Source organism: Danio rerio, chromosome 23 (genome assembly GCF_049306965.1).
Source record: "Danio rerio strain Tuebingen ecotype United States chromosome 23, GRCz12tu, whole genome shotgun sequence".
Classification (NCBI taxonomy): domain Eukaryota; kingdom Metazoa; phylum Chordata; class Actinopteri; order Cypriniformes; family Danionidae; genus Danio; species Danio rerio.
The window spans coordinates 30,880,177-30,901,054 of NC_133198.1; the positions used below are offsets into that span (position 1 = coordinate 30,880,177).

At 35.1% G+C, this 20,878-nt stretch overlaps 1 protein-coding gene across 3 annotated transcripts in view; it reads left to right on the plus strand.

The window, feature by feature from the left end:
• Positions 1–20,878, plus strand: part of arhgef25a (Rho guanine nucleotide exchange factor (GEF) 25a) — a 170,120-nt gene that overhangs the window by 74,454 nt on the left and 74,788 nt on the right. For all 3 annotated transcript variants that reach the window (XR_012398569.1, XM_009296957.5, XM_009296958.5), the window contains 2 exons: positions 9,501–9,811; positions 13,921–14,031. Coding sequence is in view for 2 of the 3 variants with exons in the window: in XM_009296957.5 (XP_009295232.2) it covers positions 9,501–9,811; positions 13,921–14,031 (422 nt within the window). In the remaining variant the exon portion in view is untranslated. The remainder of the gene's footprint in view (positions 1–9,500; positions 9,812–13,920; positions 14,032–20,878) is intronic.

Here is a 20,878-nt window from a genome sequence, read left to right on the forward strand (position 1 = left end):
AAAATATTTCAATAAACAAGGGTATCAGACCGAAGCACAATAAAACATAATAATTTTATAATGGGTGTCCATTAGGTGCTCCAGTTTCCCCCACAGGCCAAAGGCATGCGCTATAGGTGAATTGGGTAAGCTAAGTTGTCCATAGTGTATGTGTGTGAATGAGAGTGTATGGGTGTTTCCAGTGATGGGTTGCAGCTGGATGGGCACCTGTTGTGTAAAACATATGCTGGATAAGTTGGCGGTTCATTCAGCTGTGGCAACCCCAAATTAATAAATGGACTAAGCTGAAAAGAAAATGAATTAATTAATTTTATAGTGGTTTCAAAAAAGGTATATATATGAAAAATGTAGAGACAAAAATTTTTTTGTTTATATCATGTAAAATTAGTAAATAGTGTTGCACCAAAGGACATAGTTTTGGTGATAAAATACAACAAATATACCAACTGTAAAGCCCCTTGTAAAGGCTTATATTAGACCAAATTTATTAAGGAATGTCCTTTTTTTCTTTTTAAAATATATTATAATTATTAATTGAATAATGTGCATGAATAAAATATATAAATCATAAGACTATGTTGAAATTTGGCTTAAATGTTAACAGTGTAATAACAAAGCAGTTTTTATAAAATGAATGTCAAATAAATGTTTAACCATTTACTAAGTTTTAAATGCTGACTATATCAATTATACTAATTTTTGTCATGTGTGACAGTGAAAATGCAACACCCCGTCAACAACACATGTATTACACTGGCCATATTAAAGATTTAATCTGCTGTTGAGGAAAAATGGAAATCTCTTAATCTGTTTATCAAGACTATTTTGTTAATGTGTTAAATAAAAAATAAATAATCATCTGCACGTCCACACACATTTATATTAGTTTAAATGTTGCCGTATTTACTGTATTGTAAGACATTATATTTTCATTTTGCTACACTTGTTGATATCACAATAGAAAAGGGCTGTCTAGGCATTGCGAGAGGGGTCTGGCTGCAGATGCAATTTGAATGGGCTCACCTAACCCCACCCCTAACCCTACCCATCACAATGACGTCACTAGCTCTGTTGAGTACATTGTGTCTGACATTGAGCATTGCACGTATACTTTCGTGATTAATTTTCATGAACGGCTCCTTTAAGCAGTACAATTTTGTCATCATTTAATCTCCTGCCACCTGTTCTAAACCTGTTTGAGTTTTTTAGTTTTGTTGAACACATGAGAATATATTTTGGAGAATGTTAAACGCTGGTAGCCCTTAACTTCCATAGTGTTTATTTCCAAAGGCTACCAGTTTCCAACATTCTTTAAAATATCTTTTGTGTTTTAGAACAAGCTATTAAAAATGACAACAAATTATTAGTCAAGTAATTGTGACTAAATGTTATTTTTTTGGGGGGGGGGTGAACTATCAGTCCCTGAATTCCCCTTGACTCTACTTTCTGTTCTCTTTTGCTAATCAGTCTGAACATGGATTATTTAAGCAGTTTTCCACTTGAGTTTGGAGTTTGGGTTCTGTTTTGTGTCGTTTAATTAACATTTTAATGTAAATGTGGTCCCACTCTTCATGTAAATTAGGTTTCACTACAATCAGGGTTATAATATCAATGGCCATTCATTATGAATGGCCAGATCCCGATTATCATTTTATAATTTGTGGTTTTTATTAAAATAAATATACACCACTTTATTTTTCAGGACACTTTTTTGACAACAGTGAATAAACTTATTGATATTTGATTATTAGTTCATGGCTCACAAGATTTCTATAGATTTCATTTCAGTGTTCTTTTAAAACTATGTTACTTTTGTAGTATTTTTATTTATTTGTATTTTATATTTTTTTAAATATATTTTGTAATTTATTTAATTAATTAATTTAATTGTTTAATTTAAATGTATTAAATATGTGTGCCTTTTTAAAAACATTTTTTTTTACAATACAATGTTTTCTTATAATTTAACATATAATTATCATTTATAAATGTTATTTTTATTTGAAATATGTATATTAATATATCTAAGTAACATATTAAATTTGATATTGTGATTTTTCAGGCAATGTTTATATTATACACAAATATTTAATAGATTTACCAGGTATATTATAGTTAATTAAGACTAAATTCATATATAAAGTTGTTTTTTTTTGCTATTTACATTAAGCATTAACTGAATAAAGTGTGCAATTAAATCAACAAATATCAGCCATATTTTTCAAGGAAATGTTTTTGTGTTGTTCCTATAGGAAAATGTGTGACATGTTCTGTGAAAAAATACTTACAAATTGACCTGTTTAATTACACTGTACAGACACAGATTTAAATGATACTGCATCTCGTTAGTTTCCCCTTGGCTGAGGCTATCTAGCTATTAGGAAGCATCCTTTCTAATGTGTTGAGCACTCTGTCAGTGCCGTATTAAGAGGATGTTTCTACCCTCACCAGCAGCACTTAAGCATAGGTTTGCAGCTTTCAAATCAATTCAGCCCCTCTGTTTACTAGCAATAAAAACGGAGCATCTCTTCCTGCAATTTCAGCCTTGCTGTAGTAGGGCTTTATCAATAAAAAAAAAAGACCTTGTGTGTTCTGTTGCATTGCATCGTATTACTACAACAAACACACTGGTTATAGTCTTGCATGTGGAATCTAATGATGAATTTCACATTGTTTCATGTGGGTGTTGGTGCTGATTTGTGGAGGATACGGTAAGCAGTGGTTGCCGGTTCCCAACCGCCTTTAGTTCCTGATAACATTCAGTTCCCTCGAAAGAAACACAAAACAACAACAAAAAACAAGCAGGGTAATGAATTGGGTTTTTTTGCCTTTTCATGACAGCTCTTTCTTAATCTGTCTGATCCAAACTGAGTGTGCAAGTCAAATAATTCTTTTACATTTTGTGCAAAAGATCCAAAGGAAAAAAAAATTATTTATTTTTTTGGCCATAATCAAGCAAATCCATCAGTTATTAAGATTTATGGTATTAAACTGAAAATTAATTTCTTCTTTCTTTCAATTTCAATTTCCTTCAATTGCATTTAGCGATTCTGGAAACTGTTGTCTACCATATTCAAAAAGTGAATTTAATTTAAAAGTCATTCTCATTTTCTTACTTCTTGTTTTAAATCAGAAATTTCTTGTAAATCTTGCAGAGAATTCCAAAGATACAACAAATAACACATAAAATTACATGTCAAATATATACACAAAACAATAATATAATATATTTTTTTAGATCCCTGTTCCAAAATCCCACCAAAAAAATGAGGTAATAAATTGGGTTTTGCCTTTTCATGACAGCCACTCTTTCTTAATGTGTCAGATCCATACTTAGTGTGGATCCAATATTAAGATTTATAGTAGCAAGCTGAAAATATTTCAGTTTCCATCAATTCAAATTGCAATTCTGCAAACTATTGTCTACTTTATTCAGAAAATGCATTTAATTTAAAAGTCAAACAAATGAAAAAACAAACTAGGTATTGATTTGGTTTTGCCTTTTCATGTCAGCACTCTTTCTTAATTGGTTAGATTTATACTGAGTGAGGAAGTAAAATAAGTCTTTTACATTTTGTGCAAAAGATCCAAAGGAAAAGAAAAACTACATTTGATTTTGGTCATAATCAAGCAAATCTGTCAGATATTAAGATTTATAGTAGAAAACTAAAAATATTTCAGTTTCAATTCTTTCACTTTCAATCGCCTTCAAATATATACACAAAATTATTAATCAAGCAAATCTATCTAAATCTAAAATGAATTTCTTTTTTTTTTTCAATTTCAATGTCCTTCAATTCAAATTGTGATTCTGCAAGCTGTTGTCTACCTTTTTATGAAAATACATTTAATTTAAAATTCATTCTCATTTACTTTTTCATTTACTTAATTATTTAATTTCTCTACTTGTTTTCAAGCAGAAATTACAAGTAAATATCGCAGAGAATTCCACAGAAACAGCAATTAACACATTAATATACATGTTAAATGTATACACAAAACAATGAAATAATATGTTTTATACGATCCCTATTTTAAAAAAAATAAATAAATAAACGAAAAATAAGATTTGAAAATAAGAATTGGGTTTTGCCTTTTCATTTCAGCACTCTTTTTTAATCTGTCAGATCCATACTGTGTGTAGACGTAGAAGATGTTTTTTACGTTTTATGCAAAAGATCTAAACGAAAAGTAATTGAATAATCAAATAATATTTGATTTTGGCCATAATCAAGCAAACCTTTCAGATATTAAGTTATATTGTATGAATTCAATTCTTTGCGTTTCAATTTGCCTAAATTCAAACTGTGATTCTGGAAATTGTAGTCTTATTCAGAGAATACCTTTAATTTAAAAGTCATTCTCATTTTACACATTGTTTTCAACCTGAACTTGCTTATAAATCACAGAGAATTCCAAAGAAACAGCAATTAACACATTAAATTACATGTCAAATGTAACCACAAAACAATGAAATCAATGTTCCCTGTTCAAAAAAGAAAAGAAAAAAAATCGAGGTAATGAATTGGGATTTGCTTTTCATAACTGCCACTCTTTCTTAATCCGTTGGATCCATACTGAGTGTGGAATGAAACCATTCGTCATTTTTGTGCCCCGTGCGGAGACATCAGTTTGGCATCAGGAAAGCAGCTTTGCCCTGCTGTTTAGCCAGCAATAAGAGTTATAATCCCTCCACTTCAGGTTGTGCTGAATTCCTTTTGGGTTGAGGTCAGCTCCATTATTACGCTGATTATTCCCCGACGAAAGTGGAAAGTTTGTGGATTAGAGCTCAACGGGGGATGTTTCTCTGTGTATCAGCACAAATTCTAGGTCAGTTCTGCTACACGAAACATTAGCTTAATAAATTAGTTGGACCTCTGCATTAACCTGCATGTTCTGTTTGGAGCCTGAGAGACCCTGAGGCCATTTTAATAGCCAATGTTAAATCATAAATGTTACTTATGTCTGGATGCTCGCAAGCAAGTGCTGCTTATTCTAGCTTTTTCTGATAAGTGCACACAGGAGTGTATTAATGCCATAATTTTTGTCTGTATTATGCATATAAAGAGCATTTGCAAGCAGAAGAACATTGAGTTTTTTTTGAGTCTCTCTGGGGCTTTTATTGTGCAAGTTTTGCAACTGCAAATACAGCTGCCACCCCTCCCCCAACACACCCTTACTTTTTATTTGTTTTTGTTTGTCAGAATATTTTTTTAACATAGGCTCATTCGGAAAATGTAGCCCTATATACATTTCTAGAGATCAGGAAATATGATCTGATTCTTACTAATTATAGTAAGAAGTACATATGGCTGCATTTCTTCTTTAAAATAAACAATAGGGAGCGATACTTTTCCTTTTTACGCTTACTATTTACTTCCGTATGTACGGCTTTTCCACTGTTCAAATATATCCAGTTTGCTTGCTATGCACATTGGTAGACTTGAAACGCAGAGAAGAGTTGACCACAACAACGGGATTCAAGTCCGGCGAAGAACGGTTCAAGAAAGCGATTAAGACAAAAAATAAATTAAACAAGTAAATTACAAGGTGATAATGTGGTAGGATTTGAAAATGTGGTAAAAATAAGACAAGGGTGTTTCTTTTTTGTCTGGATTGCTTTTTAAAACTGTTGGTTTGGTTTAGAGAAGTGGGTGGGCAGGTCAATCTGTGCTTTTGAAAACACTATCGGTTAAATTTAGGGAAGGAGGAGGGTGGATCAGTCAGTCAGTCGACAGCGGCTTCTGGTAGATTTACATGAACACAGCAGGCGCGCATGGCACTCCCAAGAGAAATTTGAGATCTCAAAAAGCATACACGGCAGCCTCTGGTGGATTCGCGAAAACAAAAACAGCAAAAAAAAAAAAAAAAAAAACGTTCCTCCTGGGCTGTATTTGGAACTCTCCAGAAATCTATACAGAGCCATTTTGGGTTGGTATTTTTTGTTTACAAATATATTTAAATATGTTTTTGTTTATTTGATTGTAAAACTAACAATTATCAAATGCCATGTTAGAAAACATTTTTGCTTGCAGAACATTCTCTCTGTTAGCACATCAGTAAAAAACATTTTTTTATCCAGCTTTTAAATTCATATAAACTAACTTGACACACAGACACAGAAACTGACACAAACAAATAAAGGATCCTTAAAGGGCCAGTTCACCCAAAATTTAAAAAAAAAAAAACTGTTATGAATTACTCACTTTTAACTTCAAAACCAGTTTTGGTTCAAAACCAGCATTCAGAAACAAGGCTGCTCAAACAAAACTCTTTGGAACACATGCTAAATGTTAGCGAATTACATGTATTTTACACAGACAGAAATGATTTTGTAACTGAAACTGTTTAACAAAGTTTAAAGTAAAAAAATAATTGGTTTGACAATTCACAGAAGTCAGAAAAGCTGATTTTTTTCGTTGAATTTATTTTATTATATTTTTACAATGACCCCAAACAAAACTAATTCAAGACGCTTCTCTTGATGCATGTCTGATTTGTGTTCAGGTTAAAGCTGGCTGCTGACATACTACTGAGTATGACAAATAAGATTAATATTATTTTAACTTATGGAGGAAATCCTCTTTATTACTATCAAATAATATTTGGAAATAACATGTAACAGGTATGTAGCTTGATGTCTGGGCATAACATAGTGTTTGTCTCTGGGCAAAGTGTATATGTGTTTGTGCTGTCAGACTGTTGGGCTGAATCAAGGGGTCAAACAGGGTCTGGACTAGACAACTGAGAGACTGAAACATGCGAAGCCTGTTCTCGCTGCCGCTGATAACCTCAGACAGCCACTGTTCTGGGTCAGGAAGACAGTAGTGGGGGTGAGAGGCACATTGTGAAGAGAGAACAAAAAAAGTTGGTGACCTTCCTGTGGACTAGGATTAAAGTGTGTTTCCTGTGCACATCCCCCTCTGTTCTTTTCCCAGGGTCCCTCTGACACCAGCACCGTGCTCTCAGCCTGGGCCTGGACTTTGGGGCGGTGGTCTATATTTAGCTCTCCAGTGTCACACGATAGCTTGGCTAACCAGTGGAGCTTCTCAGAGTCTGCCCTAAACCAGTCTGAGTAGCCCTTATGTGATTAACACTGACTAGGATGTGCGGCACGAGGCCTGTCTGCATGGGTCATGTGCTGAGACACTCACATGCATTCAGTGATGACAGCGTACATGTTGTATGCACACACAATTTAGGATGCTCTAATAAAAACACTAGAGCATCTGTATATCTCAGTGAAGATTTTATTTTGAAAATATGAAAGTGAACATTCAGACCTGTTTTTTTACCCAGAGAGAGCAGTTATCTTGTATAGTTAAAAGACTGTTGATTGTTTAGACAAGAGATGCCTAAAGTAGGGCCTGCAGGCCAAAGTTGGCCCATTGTAACCTTTAATTTGGCCCACCATCCCATCTGAAAGGAGAGTAAGAATGATGGAGAGGGTTGGGGCGAATGCCTTTAACACAAAGATTGTCATTTATAATTTGATGTAAACTTTTTTGTTTGTTTGGTTGCTTTTTATTCATCTTATTTAGAGCAAACTAAAATTAAATGGTTCAATTGAATGTTATTAAAGAATCGGATTTTTAAAAATGTAAATACTGTCACTCGATGGTTAGAGGACTATGCTGAAGACATCGGCGAGCAAATCAATGAAAATACTATGTAATTCTGTAATAAATTAGATTGTTTTGTTTTTACTGACATAAGTATTTTATAAAATGTAAAAAAAAACTGCATTACTTAATATAAAGCAATGTTTTTTAGTCATTTTTTAACAATATTAAATAAATTAGGAAATTAGTGGCAACTATATATACCTTCGGCCCACTAGCCTCAATCAAGTTTTGTTTTGGCCCTTTTCAAAAAAGTTTGGGCACACCTGGTTTAGACTTTTGGTATCGTTATTTGTTCCAAGAAGTCATCACAGAAGTGCGTTTATTATTGAATTGTTTGTTCAAAAGATTCATAAAAAAATGTTGATTCATCCAGTTATGCGTTAAGTAATGTCTGTGGTTGAGTCACTGAATCATTGGCTCAAAGATTTATTTAGAAATGCTAATCCTACCAATAATGATCAATTGAAGTTTTATCAAGCAACTCAATTAACAAATTGTTCAAGGGTTTTGCAAAAAATTCTGATACTTCCAGAAGATTCAAGAAATGTTCAGTAAAGTGAAGTCTTTATTGGTGAGTCACTGAATCATTGACATTGAGCCATAATATCTGTTCATTTAATTGAGTGTATTTTGGATGTTTCCTAACTATTGGATATCTGACTTGGAATTTTTTTTGTAATTAATAGTCTGAAAAGAAATGAACATGTCAGTTTTATGTTGTTGTTAAAGTTCATCAATCAATACAGTATCAAAATAAAGACATTATAGAGCAGCAAATCATCATATAGAATGAATTCTGAAGAATGATGTGACACTGTACACAAGAGGAATGATGTTGAAATTCAGCGCTTCCATTATATAAAGGAATTATTTTTGAAAACATAAAGCATTTACTTGTCATAATATTCGTACATTACATGACAAAATATGATCATGCCTTGATTTTAAATTTTTTAATTAGGACAGTAAAGTCTGACTTTGCTTAGACAAAAGTCTTGCCACTTAACAGAAATAATGTACAGTATAGAATAAAATGTTATGGTGCAGTGGAAAAAAAAATTATATTGTGTATGACTCCTATGAGCTTGAACAATTGCACCCGTACACCTCTGCAATGACTCAAATAACTTATTAATAAAATAATTTAAAATGGCATAGAAAGTGCTCTTGCAGAACTCCTTGAGTTCATCAAGATTTTTTGGATTGATCTTCAATGTCATCTTATTAAAGACATGCTCAATAATGTTCATATCTGGTGACTGGGCTGGCCAATCCTGGAGCACCTTGACCTTCTTTCTTTCAGGAACTTTGATATGGAGGCTGCATTATGAGAAGGAGTGCTATCTTGCTGAAACATTTACCCTCTCCTGTCGTGTGTAATGTAATGGACAGCACAAATGTTTTGATACCTCAGCCAGTTAATGTTGCCATCCACGCTGCAGATCTCTCACATGCCCCCATACTGAATGTAACTTCAAACCATAATTTTTCCTTCACCAAACTTGACTGATTTCTGTGAGAATCTTGGGTCCATGTGGGTTCCATTAGGTCTTCTGCATTATTTGTGATAATTGGGATGCAGTTCATCAAATGAATCATCAGAAAAATCTACCTTCTGCCACTTTTCCAAAAGATCCAATAAAGTCAGGTTATTATTTGTAGCTCTTTTACTTGGGATCGACGACAAGAGTTTTGTCAGTAGTAAAGTCTGTGATGGGAAAAATTCTTCGCAGTGCCTTAGCTATGGGATATATTTAGTGTTATAGTGTGTTTATGTAGAGTGTGTTTATATATAAGACAGATTTATTTTGTTTTCTCTGTGCTCTCGATGGTTATTCCCGACCTAATTCCTCTTTCTTCTCTTTGTCTGTCCAGACTCATACTCAGCCGCTGGCAGTGAGGGCAGTATCTCCACCTCGGTGGCCTCTCTGCCGCCCCAGGCTTCGGGCAGTTCGGCCCCAAACTCCCCAGGCTCCCGTCGCTCTGTCAGCACCCTAAAGAAGTGGCTGACAAATCCGGTGCGTAAGCTGAGCGCTGGGGCAGCAGGAAGTGCCAAAGGGGAGCGGCAGGTCCGCAGATTGGAGGGCAAACCCCCGCCTCCACCCACCAGGAGCAGCCAAGAATTGGGCAGCCCACAGTCAACAGAGGAGCAGTTCACCATCCTACCAGGCATAGACAAAGAGCTGGTGAGGAAAATGTTTTCATGTGTCGAAAAATCACTCAATATTAATAAGTATCAAATAGCGTTTCACAGAAAATCATAAATCTTTATTTTATCATGGACTCAATTATTGCATTTATTTTTCAGTGAAGATAGACAGTTCTTATTGAATTATGCAATATTGCTGTATTTCTTATACATTTTTATCTTTGTTCCTGTTTTTTGTGCGATCTTATCTTCTTACAATGACATACATTCTCTGATAACATGTTTAAGGGTGTGTTAGAGGGCCAATACCAATCCACCATGATTCAGTAATCCAATAAGATCTTACTAGGCAAAAATCTAGACCTGCTCTTTGTGTTTAAAGGGATAGTTTACACAAAAATGAGTTTACTCACAATTTTCTGACCCTCTAATTGTTCCAACCCTTTATGAGTTTATTTCTTCTGTTAAACACAAAAGAAGATATTTTGAAGAAAGCTAAAAACCTGTCCTCATTGACTTCCATTGTAGGAAAAACGAATACCATGGAAGCCAATAGTTACAGCTTTCCAGCTCTCTTCAAAATATCTTCTTTTATGTTTAACAGAAAAAGAAAGTCATAAAGATTTGAAATAATTAACGGGTGAGTAAATGATGACAGAATTTTCTTTTTTTGTGTGTGTGTGTGAACTATTCTTTTATCCTTTTAACTATCCTTTCCCAAATCTTTGAGAAAAATGAGTTAGGCTAAAAGAGCCCCTATTTTAGATTATAAAAGGTCATATTTTAGTTTTGGGGTCACCAACAACAAGCTGATTTGCATGCAAGGTCTTTCATTGTCTTATAATATGCATTTAGTTTTACTTAATTATCTCAATGACTTCAGCGCAAAATGGAGAGAAATGCCCACCATGTCTTTGAAGTAGCACATAGGGTATGTGAGAGCCCAATGCAGGAATGCAATAAAGCAATGCAGTTAAACTCCAGCATTTTACTCTACTCTTAACGCTAACCCCAAGTATTAACAACGACACACATTCAGTATTAATCCACACAGTGGCAAAAGTTGAACTATGTTGAAAATTGACCGAATTACGCATGTATGAACAGCTGATGGGGGCCATAGCAAAGGCAAACAGCAGAGAATCACGAGTTCAGAAACGCATTTACATTGTCTTATGTACAGCACTTTGGTCAGTCTTGTGACTGCTTTAAAATGTGCTTTATAAATAAACCAACTTGATCTTGAACTTGAACTTGTATTAAAATTAGTAAAGGAAGAAGCCTGAGTCACATATTCAATGTGGTTTTGGACACAATGTGAACAGCTTATCTATAATAGATAAGTGATTACAAGCTGTGCAAGGCGATTACAACTTGTAACACACAATTAAACACATAAATATTTTGCAAACTACACAAATGAGGCAACCATTTTAATTACACTGACATGTTATGATCTGAAGGAAGAAAAAACTGGTTCATATGAACTGTAACAGTTACTGACAAAGTCCCTGTCAAAGTCTGATAAAGTGTCATTGTAACGTCGGGGAGTGACACACACAACTGGAGGTAAGATCCAATATGAGGGTTTTATTCCACGTCAAGCAAGCAATGGTCAAATCAGGTACAAACAGGTATGTGTAGGCAAATCCAGAGTCATAATCAAAGTACAGGCAATAGGTCGTAAGGCTGGCGGCTAAACAGGATAACTAGGATAAACAAGAATAGGATCGAGACACGGAGAAACAAGACAAGGAGAACCGCGTTGTAATGTCACTGTGAACGAACAGACTCGGCAAACAGGATGGGTGAATGAGTGGCTTATGTAGGGTGTCTAATCAGTCTCTGAAAGTCCTCAGGTGTGCGAATGTAATCAGTCTAGATCAGGGGTCTCAAACTCGCGGCCCGCGGGCCATTTGCGGCCCTCAGTGCAATATTTTGTGGCCCGCTGACCGCTGTACACTGACAGAATCCGCTGATTCTATCCGTACACAGCAGTCACTGGCATTCCCCGCCCGCCGTGTAAACAAAGGGGCGGGGATGCCGGTGACGTCACCACGCACCCCGCCCCTTTGTTAGACGCTGTGACGGGCGGGAAGTGTTAGGAGGGAACTCGCGCCGGCCAGATCCAAGGTAAGCTGTATCCGCCCCTGCCTGCCACTTAGCTACCTATCTGCAGCCTACCACCTACCTACAGCCTGCATCTTATTATAGGTAGATACAGACTGGTACAGACTGATGTGACTGGAGTGGGGTGGGGGTGTTTTATTTATACATATATACGCCTTTTTTTTAGGTGAGGGCAGGCACGTGCACACATAGGGCTCAACCTGTGCAGTGCACATGCCCTTTTTAGTCTTGGATAGAAAGTGCGCTTCCAAAATGATCAAAAGTGCCCCCGCGACGCGGCACACCTTCGGTCCCGCCCTTCAGTAGGCGCGCGACAACACCGCTCTTGAGTACGCGCGCGACAACACTGCTGATCAGTACGCGCGCGACAACACAGCTGATCAGTACGCGCGCGACAACACAGCTGATCAGTACGCGCGCGATAACACCGCTCTTCAGTACGCGCGGATCCACTCTGCAGATCTGCAATCTGCACCAACTCAACTGCTCCTGCTCTAAAGCCAAATGTGGTTCAGATTTGTGAGAAGAAGCGCTGTCAAGTCTCTGGCAACAAGAAGTAGGCAAAAGATGCCATGTTCAGAAGAACTGTTCATAATCTTCACTCAATGTTCTATTAATGTTCAGGACACTTCATGTTCAGAAGAAATAATTAAAACTGTTAATAATGACATTTGAGGACTTTTTTTTTTTGTAAAATCCCTTATGCGGCCCAATCTCACCCAGACTTTGCCTCCTGCGGCCCCCAGGTAAATTGAGTTTGAGACCCCTGGTCTAGATGAATGAGCAGGCGTGAGTGTGACCGGAGAGCATGTATGCATATGTAGACCAAGAGAAAGCGGAAGTGTAGGATATGTGAGAGAACCAGCGATCTCTGGAGAATGATCGCTGGTTATCGTGTCTGTCATACATAATGATCTCTGCTGCTCCTTCATTTAATAGCAAACGGCTGGCGAATCCTGCGTTGCAACATAGGTTATTGTATCACAAATAAAATAAAAAATAAATAAATAACAGGAACAAACACAACACTAGGTTGGCTACACTGTGGTATTGTTGTGAAAATTAATTATAACCCTTTATTCCCCGCAGCCGAATCTCCATCTGTCAGTTATCATCTATTCACATCATGATCAGTCCCTTGATTCCTGCAGGCCCGCGCTAGCGTTAGTGTCTGAAGGAAAAGTCTCCTTCACGTTTTACTGGATCAAAGCAAAAAGATCAAGCAAAAGATCTGAACCCAACACGAGTCATTCATTCAACTCTGAGTCGATTATTTCGTTAAAGAATCAATAATCAATTAAGTTTTAAACACGGTGCACTTTCACATTTAAACCTCAGCTGGATGTTTTCACTCACTTAGTGCTGTGTTACACACTGCATACAAGGACATTTTACAAAACCCATGATAGGAACTCTTTGAAAGTAATCAAAAATATAAATTGTTACATTAAATGTGGAATCTAGAAATTACATTACTAAATATAATTGTGTAATTTGTCTTTAGAAATACACAACAATATCTAATTAATCTCTCCAGCTCTGCATATGAGTATATTGATAATAAAAGAAAATTTAACTAATCAATTAACTGATTATTTGTTTCCTCAAACTGCAAGAATCTTGTTTAGAAACTAAGCAAAATAATCATGATGATCAGTTTAACCATTATCATGCAGCCGGGGTATCAACAAGCCTTCATATCCTGTTTGTTCGATCACAGAAAGTATCAGTTTACATCACACTACAGGTGTTACTCTGTTTTTCATAACGCAGTGTGAGTTGCACCACACCGTGCGGCCAACTGCTCGCTACAGCCCTGCGGTTCGCCTCTGTCCAGGTGAACTGACCTTTAATTGCAGTGACCCTCCAATACACTTCTCATCATAGTCTCACACAGAGAGGAATTATGGGTCAGCTTTATTTTGACCTGAGTATTGATGTTTGGGAAAGACAGTGAAGGTTGTGGTTCCTGCTTGTTTTAAAGCAGTCTTGTGTACGTGTGTTTTGTGTGTGTAGGAGTGGAAAGATGGACTGCCTGCTCTTGGTGACTGTGATCCAGGTCTCCTGCAGTCCTACAGCTTCCAATCGGACTCTCCACAGGGATCCACAACACTAGGACAAACACAGGTAATGCTGTGATCAGTGTTTTTCCATTTTGATAGTCATGGTGTCAGATTGTGTTAGGGCTTGGACAAGAAAGATGTTAGACTACATGTTTTGCTATCTGACCACATCTTTAAAGGAGTAGTTCACCCAAAAAGGAAAATCCTGTCATTATTTACTCATCTTCCACTGTTTCTAAATCTTCCATTGACTCTCATAGTATCTTAGTGTTCATACTATGGATGTCAATGACTATGTTTTTATTTAAAGATGCTAATTAGATTCATGAGCATATTGTATAAAGCATGGGAGAATAAAGCTATGTTTCCATCTAATGAGTCAAAAGAACAAATTCGTCACCTAAGAAATTGGAAAAATTGAACTTTGCTGCCATAATAGAAGCCACAGTGGGGCTATTTTATATATATATATATATATATATATATATATATATATATATATATATATATATATATATATATATATATATATATATATACACTACCGGTCAAAAGTTTGGAGTCAGTAGGATTTTTAAATGTTTTATAATAAGCTTCTCCTGCTCACCAAGGCTACATTAATTTAATCAAAACTACAGTAAATTTTGTAAAAATGTGAAATGTTATTGCACCATAAAATAACTTCAAAAGTAGTTTATATTTAATTTAATCATTTATTCCAGAGATTTTAAAGATTTAAAGATTTTTATTACTCCAGTTTTCAGTCACATGATCTTTCAGAAATCACTCTAATATAAATTATTTTTTATTATTATTGTTATTATCAAATAATATAGATTACACAAGACATGTCACTCGTATCGTTTTTAATGGGGTAAAGTGTAATGGTCAATATGGTGAATAAAACCCTGCCTACTAGTACACGTGGCAATCATCGATCGCTAAATGGCAAATAAATCCTGCCTTCTAGTACAGGAGCCAATCACAGGTCGATACTCGTGAGTTTCTGCAGATTTTGTGTGATTCAAATGTTTAGAAATTAATCTAAAGACACAGTTGTTTATTTCATTGGTGATTCCTAATATGAAATTCAGTCATAAGCTTGGCAAGCAGTTTTGGAAAATTTGATGTTTCCCCATTCAGACAAAACACCTGAGCATACTGCCTAAGAGGTGTTTTAAAGATGCCCGTCGAGTGAATGACTTTCCTTTTAGAGACTTTGTTATTAATGATGTTATTATTAATAGCGGTAATAGTAATAAAAGCAATAATTACTGGAATGATTTAATATGAAACTACATACAATAAAAACAGTTATTTAAAATGTTTATGAATATTAACAATTGAATTTAGTTTTTTTACATTTAATAAATGCTGCCTTGATGAACACAATCATTTAAAAAAAAAAAAACAAAAAAAAAAAGAAACATGAAAAAAACTGACCCTAAACTTTTGACCGGTAGTTAATATATACTTATAATATTAATATAACGGGGACTGTCGCTGGTTTGTCCATTAATACTATCCCATCACGCTTACTTTATCACATGATCTAGTAAAACAAAATCACATGACTTTTTTTGATGGGCATGCTGGAATTTATTTGTAAATGTGATTCCATCATAATTTATGTGCATTTTTTTCTAATTGTATTAAATGTTTATTCTGCTTAGTTGTGCATATATATTTTTTTGCTAATTTTTAAAATTTTAGTAAATCCATTAAACATTATTTTATTTGATCCATCCCAAAACGCTCATATAATTAGGTGGATGTAAACAAAGCTAAGGTCTGCTTTTTCCAACATTCTTCGAAATATCTTGTTTAGTGTTCAACAGAAGAAGGAAATTCAAAAAAGTTTAGTAAATTAGCATCACATGACACGCAATAAATGTTTGTCCATTGTTTAGGGGCATGAGAATGTAACATTGATGTCTCTGTAACAACAAACTGATCTGTGAAACTGTTGGACGTATTTTTTTCTGTGCCATAAATATTTTTGAAAACTTACCTATTAGTCTATCACAAGCACTAGCTTTAATAGTTGGAAATACAACACCTTTCTTCTTTTATATTACAGGGTTTTGCTCTCATGATAGCTTTGCTTCCAGGTGGACTGTTAAAAGCGTGTCACACATATCACAGAAATCCTGTAAAATCATGATGATGACTTTGAAACTCCTGAAGAGATTCCAATTTGATTTACCGTATGTCTCAGATGCTAAGCCAGCAGTCTGTGGGCATAACGTTTTAGCCTGAGAGTAGGGATTTAGTTTTTTTTTTTTTTGCCAGTTTGCACAGAAGTTTGGATGTGTGAGTTTCCACACTGAATGTGAGAGTGGCCAGATGGTCATCTGACTGATGGGTCATTTGTTGCCAGGCTCTCTTACACAGGGCGAACCTATAAAAGTGAGAACATGCATTACTCAAACACACTTCTTATAAAGTGGGGTCCAAAGTACTTCTATTTTTCGTTAGTAGGGCTCAATAGATATTTTTTCGTTTATGGTCACAAAGTTGTATGTATTTGATTAAACGTGGAGTAAAACAGATGGGAAACAGAAAAGTATTAGAAAAGTGTTATTTAGGCATGGTTAACTAAAGTTGGGAAGCCAAAATTATAACTGGTACTGTATGTGTTAAACTGCCACTTTAATGACTGAGCCGTTAAAAGGTGTGGGAAGTACATTATAGAGGATTGAAAACATTCTTCTTTATATGGAGAAATCAATTAAACCAGGCTTAAAACCGCTTATTGTACTTTACATGCCCAATATTTCTAATCGTGCACATGGGCTTTGAATTGTATTTGCACTACTTAGTGATAATCACAGACTCAAAGTGTTGACAAGTGTATGTGTCAAGGGAAATAATGGATTTCAGCTACTGTATGCTAAAAGTCATGAGAAGACTTTAAGGAAAGGCTTTATTCATGAGACTGTTTGGTACTCTAATGTACCATAAGTATATTTTGGGCTTTAGCATACATATTTTTTAATTATCATTTTCTTAGTTTTATTTATCTGTAGTTTTATAATCTGAGATTTTTATATATGGTCTCAGACATTTTAGACCCCACTGCACTGTATATTTTTGTATGGTTTGTATCCTCTCTGAGCCGAAGCATATAATTTAATATAAAACACTGTGCCACACACAGGCACACGCACGCACACACACACACACACACACACACACACACACACACACACACACACACACACACACACACACACACACACACACACACACACACACACACACACACACACACACACACACACACACACACACACTCAAACACAAACACAAACACAATAGCTGGAAGAGAGCAAATCCTGATTGAAGGCTTAATGCACTAGCATTCATCATTCCATTCCATCAAAACTGATGATAGGTAATTATGACCAGAGGTGCAAAACAACAAGAGGAGGAACCTGAGATCCATGAGCACTGTGATTATAATTGGAAATGAGTTTAACATTTAGTTCAGCAACAGCGTGAAGCTCACGACTACACATAAGTGAAACTAATCACAGAGACAGACACACAAGTATAATTGTTACAGTGTTTATATTTAGGTGCTATTTTTATTTTTCACATTCAAAAGAAAGGGATTTATTACTTTTTTTTAAAGAAGACTCTTACTAGGCTCAGATTATTTGATCGAACGTATGGTACACTGTAAACCCTAGTAAGTTGAGACTACTCAAATGATTTGAGGAAAGTGATTCCCTCAGTTTGTTTGAGTAATGGGAAATTGACAACTCAATTAATTGAGTTGACCAATTGGTCTCTTTAACGAATTAACTTAAATGTTTATTTATTGCATATAACTTAAATGTTTAAGTACAGATCATTTAAATGGCTAATAGACTAAACTTCCAACTTTTTCAGCTTTTATATTCTTCACTTACTCCCAGGGCTGTTTATATCGAAGGTGATATTTAGCCGCACCATGTTGGTGTTTCGTAACATCTAATTTTTATGAGGTGGGTCGTTAGCCCAACGTTCAACCCCCAACCTGGAGGACCAGAACATGCAGACATACACTACGGACAATTTAGCTTGCCCAATTCACCTATACCGCATGTCTTTGGACTGTGGGGGAAACCGCAGTACCTGGAGGAAACCCACGTCTACACAGGGAGAACATGCAAACTCTAGACAGGAATGCCAACTGACCACCTGGGACTTGTGAACTTCTTGCTGTGAGCCGACAGCACTGCCTGTTGTGCCACTGTGTCACCCCTGTGTGTATATCAATTAAGAAAAATGTATATAAGCATTCAAATATCTACTTACTTACTAATTTAACTTTTCCCTTTCGTCAGCTGGGTTCAGGTAGTGCCTCTGTCTTGCTGCGCTTCAGCAAAATTCAGCATCACAAGCAAACTGACCACCTTGTGTCATATAACATACAGTTGAAGTCAGAATTATTAGCCCCCCTGAATAATTAGCCCCCCTGTTTAGTTTTTTTCCCCAATTTCTGTTTATTGGAGATCAGATTTTTTTCAACATATGTCTAAACATAATAGTTTTAATAACTCATCTCTAATAATTTATTTATTTTATCTTTGCCATGATGACAGTAAATAATATTTGACTAGATATTTTTCAAGACACTTCTATACAGCTTAAAGTGACATTTAAAGGCTTAACTAGGTTAATTAGGTTAACTAGGCAATTAGGGTAATTAGGGAAGTTATTGTAAAACAATGGTTTGTTCTGTAGACTAAAGAAAAAATATATAGCTTAAAGGGGCTAACAATTTTGTCCTTAAAACGGCTTTTAAAAAATTAATAACTGCTTTTATCCTAGCCGAAATAAAACAAATAAGACTTTCTCCAGAAGAAAAAATATTATCAGACATACTGTGAATATTTCCTTGCTCTTTTAAAAATATTATCAGGGAAATATTTTAAAAATAATAAATTAAAAGGGGGGCTAATAATTCTGACTTCAACTGTATATCGATTAATCAGCGCATTTGTCAAGGCAGAATATCAAGCACAGCCAATCATTTTAAACTGAGAGATGGTAAATCGTTTAAATATATTAAAATGTTAAGTTTAGGGAACCTGAAGTATTAATTAAAAGTTTTTTTTTGTTTTGTTTTTTGCTGTCTAATAAGTAAGTTAAATACACCTGTTTAAGTTTTGATGCCAAAACATGGTATTTTAAATAGTGTCAAGTTACATTAACTTAATATTTTTAGTAATGCCAACAGCGGGGTTTGCAGTGTAAAAACAGCAATATTGTGAAATAATTTGTAGAGTCTAAAATAACAGCTTAACATTTTAATATGGTTTTATAAGTAATTCTTTCCTTTGGTGCAATTCCTTTGAGGAATACACATTTCAAAAAGAAATAAGTTTTAATATTTTTTATAATGTCTATGTAAAGTATATTTAATATAAAAGTTAGCCAACATTTACATTTAATGATCCTACAAACAGAATTACCAGATAACTAGCAAAATATGAATGTGCAAGATATATTTGGAAGAGCAAAACCTTTCAATATTTAAATGTCAAAAAAGCAAACCATAGCTTATGAGAGAAAATGGGTCTTATTATACAAAAAAAAAAAAAGAAAAGAAAAGAAAATTACATAATACCAAAAGCTCACATGAAATAAATTACAGTATAATAATATATAATATATATTAATAATATATATTCAGCATTTAATATTTCATTGTTCTTCTCTTCAATTTTTTTTAAAAATTGTATTTAATATTTTTCTATAACATATAAATTTGAGTGTACTAGTTTTTGGACCGTTATCGTAAGATATTTTGTTAGATAAGCTCCAGATTTGGCTTCAGTACAGACTAATGTATATGTCAACAAATAGAATATTGTATTTAATTTAAAAGCTTGATTTGTGAGGGGTGTACTTAAATACAGTATGCTCAGTACTGTATATATGTTTGAATAAAGGATTTGAATATCACGTTGGGCCACTACTGTATAATGTAATGTATTCATAACAGAGACCAATGATGAGCTCATCATTGCATTACTCTGGGTTTTGTTTCTTTCCATGGAGAGGCTGAGATGTAGTTTATATCACAGTGGTTTGAGTCAGATCAGCTGACACTCCGCTTTGTACCTGACACAGAACCATTTGCTGTGGGGATTCAGCGTGAGTTTATTATTTGTTGGCTAATGGAAAATTCCTGAATGAATATGTAAGCACTGTTCGGATCCGGCCTGTCTCCCGGTCAGAGGAACGCAGCACATGTTTATCAAACTGGCTGTTTTGTTTGATTCCCCACACAAATGGAGGTCTGACACAGCAGTTTGACAGAGGAACCACTGATGATATAACTGTAATGTGAGTCCTAGCATAGCCTATATACAATTTTTTTGGATTACCTCTGTCTCTGCTCCAGCTAACTTTAACAATTTCCTGTCAAAAAACAACCAACATGATCTCAGCTTTTTATTAAAGGCCCAAATAAAAGGCTCTGGGCTTCTGGGTAGAAAACAAGCCGTGGAGATAAAAATAAAGGGGAAAGAGCAGGAGTGGGGGTTCTCCTGCAGACTGTGCCAAAATACATCTGGAAATGATCTCTGAGTAGACCTGAGAGCAAGGCAGGAGTGATTGCACTGCTCTAAAACACACAAACACAGCCCCACACCACAAAACAACACAACAGTCTGTGTTGCAGCACGCAAAGAGCAAATGCATTTACATGAAGGAGGGATACAAAAAATACACACGAATTACGCCTCCATTCTGGTGTTAGTGTGAAGTGTGTACCTTTATTCAGCAAGGCTATTGTAAAGGCCTTTTTTGTAATAAATTATGTTCTTTTGAACTTTCTATTCCTCAAATAATCTTTGAAAATGCATCACTGTTTGCTCAACAATATTAAACTTCATACCTGTTTTCAGTATTTA